The 2,720-nt window shown below is 60.7% G+C and overlaps 1 protein-coding gene across 2 annotated transcripts; it reads right to left on the bottom strand.

Annotated features, from left to right (window-relative positions):
- Positions 1–281: 281 nt before the first annotated feature.
- Positions 282–2,397, bottom strand: TPSB2 (tryptase beta 2). 2 transcript variants are annotated; one of them, XM_064478296.1, is made up of 6 exons: positions 2,282–2,397; positions 1,963–2,023; positions 1,624–1,795; positions 1,239–1,504; positions 912–1,075; positions 282–835 (listed from the first exon to the last, which is right to left on the bottom strand). In XM_064478296.1, the coding sequence occupies exons 2-6, from the start codon at positions 2,021–2,023 to the stop codon at positions 671–673; spliced, it is 828 nt and encodes a 275-aa protein (XP_064334366.1). In that variant the 5' UTR covers positions 2,282–2,397; the 3' UTR covers positions 282–670. The 2 variants fall into 2 exon arrangements, with proteins under 2 accessions (XP_064334366.1, XP_031303609.1); XM_031447749.2 differs by having other exon boundaries at positions 283–835; positions 2,223–2,341.
- Positions 2,398–2,720: the final 323 nt, after the last annotated feature.

Genomic DNA, 2,720 nt, shown 5'->3' with positions numbered 1-2,720 from the left:
CTGGAAATAATGTATCATTGCCACGGCGGTGGAGGGGGGGCGGTTCTCTGGGAACCTTCTCTAGAACACAATCTCCAATAAGGAGGCAGTGCTAGGAGTACATATAGCAATAGCAGCACTATGCATTAGCAGGAACAGGAACTAGCAGACATTTCCAAAAAAAACCCAAAAAACCCACATTGGGCGATATGGGACACAGGTGTGTCTGCAAGGTGAGATGTGTGTGTGTGTGGTGGGGCAGCCCTCTGGGGACCTAGATCTGACAATAGCAGATCATTAATGTGTGTTCTATACGACACAAGCCAGTGTGCTGAAAAGTCGGCCCTGGGCACAAGGGGCAGGGCCTGGGGGCCATCCCCATAGCAAGGCCTGGTGCTCAGGGGCCGTGCCCTGGACCCCTTTCCTCTCCCTCAGTGACACCTGCAACCAGAAACACAGCGACCTCCAAGTTTGCTTTCCATGCTCTTTAATGAGGATTAGTCCCTACTGCCTGCACCCTGGGCCAGGCAGGGAGGGGCTCAGGGCAGGGAGAGGCTCAGGGAAGGATGGGACCTCAGGGCAGGTGGATGGAGAAGGTGGGGGAAGGGTACCACCCGGCAGGAAGCAGTGGTGTGTGGATAGGACAGTGCTGGTTTCTCCACTACTCAGGTGGCAGCCACTAGGACTGGGCTCAGGGCTTCCTGGGGACATACTGGTGGATCCAGTCCAAGTAGTGGGTGACACGGGTATAGATGCCTGGCCGATTGTGCCGAGCACAGCCTTTGCGCTTGCTGACCACGCCTGCCTGCAGCCAGGTACAGTTCACCCTGCAGACCAGGGGCCCTCCAGAGTCGCCCTGGGAGGGAAAGGGGAGGTCAGCAGTGTATATGAGGCCCCAGAGTGTTGGGGCTGCAGGGGGAGACGTGGCCCACCTTGCAGGAGTCCCTCTTGCTGTTCCCAGCACACAGCATGTTGTCCTGGACAATTGGGATGTTGTCTGCTGTGTACAGGCCAGTGTGGTATTTCATGTCACAAATGCTGTTTTCCACAATGGGGACCTTCACTTGCCTCAGGGGAAATGGAGGTGGCAGGGGTTCTGGGGGTGAGAAGAGAGGAAGAATGCAGCATCAGAAGGGAGGGCAATAGCCGTTCTGAGCCAGCCCATTGGGATCCTGTTCTCCAAAGAGAACCCAGAATCTTGGTTATGTGTGTGACCCATCCCTGGTCACCCAAGTCCTCCAGCTGTCCCCAATGCTCACGTTCACTGTCCAAGTTGCCCCAGCCTATCACCCAGCACTGGGACCCTGGACGGAAGGTCTCTGAGGCAGGGGGCAGGGGGACCGGATGGACATGGCTGGAGATGTTCACAGGGTCTTTGAGCTCCATCAGGGCGATGTCCGCCCCATTCTCAGCTGTGTAGTAGTTGGGGTGGGGGATGATCCGGCTGACGGGCAGCAGCCTGTCCTGGTAGTAGAGGTGCTGCTCCCGCAGCTGCACCCTGAACCTTGTGGGGTCCTCCATTTTCCTGGGGAGAGAGGCACCTACTCAGGGGCTGAGCAGCCTCTGAGACACCCAGGAGTGTGGCTGGAGCCCCAGGCCCACCCCCAGGCCCGCCCCCACATGCCAGGACTCGGGGAGACTCACGGTCCGATGCAGTGTGCTGCGGTCAGCACCCACTTGGGGTGGATCAGGGAGCCCCCGCAGATGTGTTGCCAGTACTGCTTGAAGAGTCTCAGGCTCACCTGCCAGGGCCACCTGCTCCCAGGGGCCTCATGCCCCCCTACGATGCCTGCTCGCTCCAAGGCCTGACCTGGGGCTGGGGCAGGAAGCACCTTCAGGACAGGACCCAGCCTGGCCACTGGGCTCAGGTCTCCCCTGTGCCAGCACAACCCTGGGCTTCTCTGAACCCACCCACCCAAGGCCGGGCCTGTGCGGGGTTGGGGTGAGGGGACCGAGATGAATGAGCCCGGGATCAGGACTCACCAGGGGCCGAGTGGACCAGGCTCACCAGGAGGGGCAGTGCCAGCACCAGTAGACTGGGCATCTGGAAGGAGCAAGGAGGGGCAGCAGGAGCGTGGCTGAGGGTCTCCAGGGTGGAGGATGCAGCTAGAGGCGGGGTCACCCGGGGATCAGGGGGTCAGACCAGGCTAGGGGTCTGGGTTCTCAGTGCTCCAGATCTGAGGTGCGGACACCCTGCTCCACAGTGTCACCCAGATGTCGGGGTCCTGGTAGGGGGTCCTCACCTTGGCCTGTCCCTGCTGCTGTTTCCCCAGCCGGGCTTCCCCCACCCATTTATCCTTACAGAGCAAGACAGGGTCGGAGGAGGGGTGCTGGCCCTCCAATCCAGAGTGGAGGAAGTGGATGACTCAGACCCAGGGCCCAAGTCCCCCTGCCTGGAAGGAGCCCTGCTGCCTTGGCCCCGGACGGTAGCCCCGCGTCCTCCCTGAGGTCCGACAACGTCCATCTCCGGGTGTTATCTGAACAGTTAACGCTGCAATCGGCGGAACCTTGTTATCTGGGGATCTGAGCACCATCAGCAGAGGGACAGGCAGATGGAAGTGATGGGGAGATAGCAGGAGAGCCCAGTGCCAGCTTCCCTTGGACACTCCTCTACCGGGCCCTGCCACCACTGTCCTCTACCCTGCAAGGCCAGGGTGACCCTTGTTCCTCCCTGTCCACCCACTTCACCTCCTCACTGCTCTCTGGGCCTGCTGGCCATCTGGGGCCTCCAGCCCACGTCC

This window comes from Camelus dromedarius, chromosome 24 (assembly GCF_036321535.1).
Source record: "Camelus dromedarius isolate mCamDro1 chromosome 24, mCamDro1.pat, whole genome shotgun sequence".
Lineage (NCBI taxonomy): Eukaryota > Metazoa > Chordata > Mammalia > Artiodactyla > Camelidae > Camelus > Camelus dromedarius.
Note: the sequence above shows the minus strand (reverse complement) of the source record. Positions and strands in the feature narration are given on the sequence as shown.

Excerpts from the sequence above, each read along its gene's own strand:
- TPSB2 (XM_064478296.1), bottom strand. The coding sequence starts at position 2,023 with ATGCCCAGTCTACTGGTGCTGGCACTGCCCCTCCTGGTGAGCCTGGTC. Across the intron at positions 1,796-1,962 it reads CCTGGTCCACTCGGCCCCTG|CCCCAGGTCAGGCCTTGGAG; the intron begins GTGAGTCCTGAT and ends TTCCTGCCCCAG. Across the intron at positions 1,505-1,623 it reads GCAGCACACTGCATCGGACC|GAAAATGGAGGACCCCACAA; the intron begins GTGAGTCTCCCC and ends CTCTCTCCCCAG.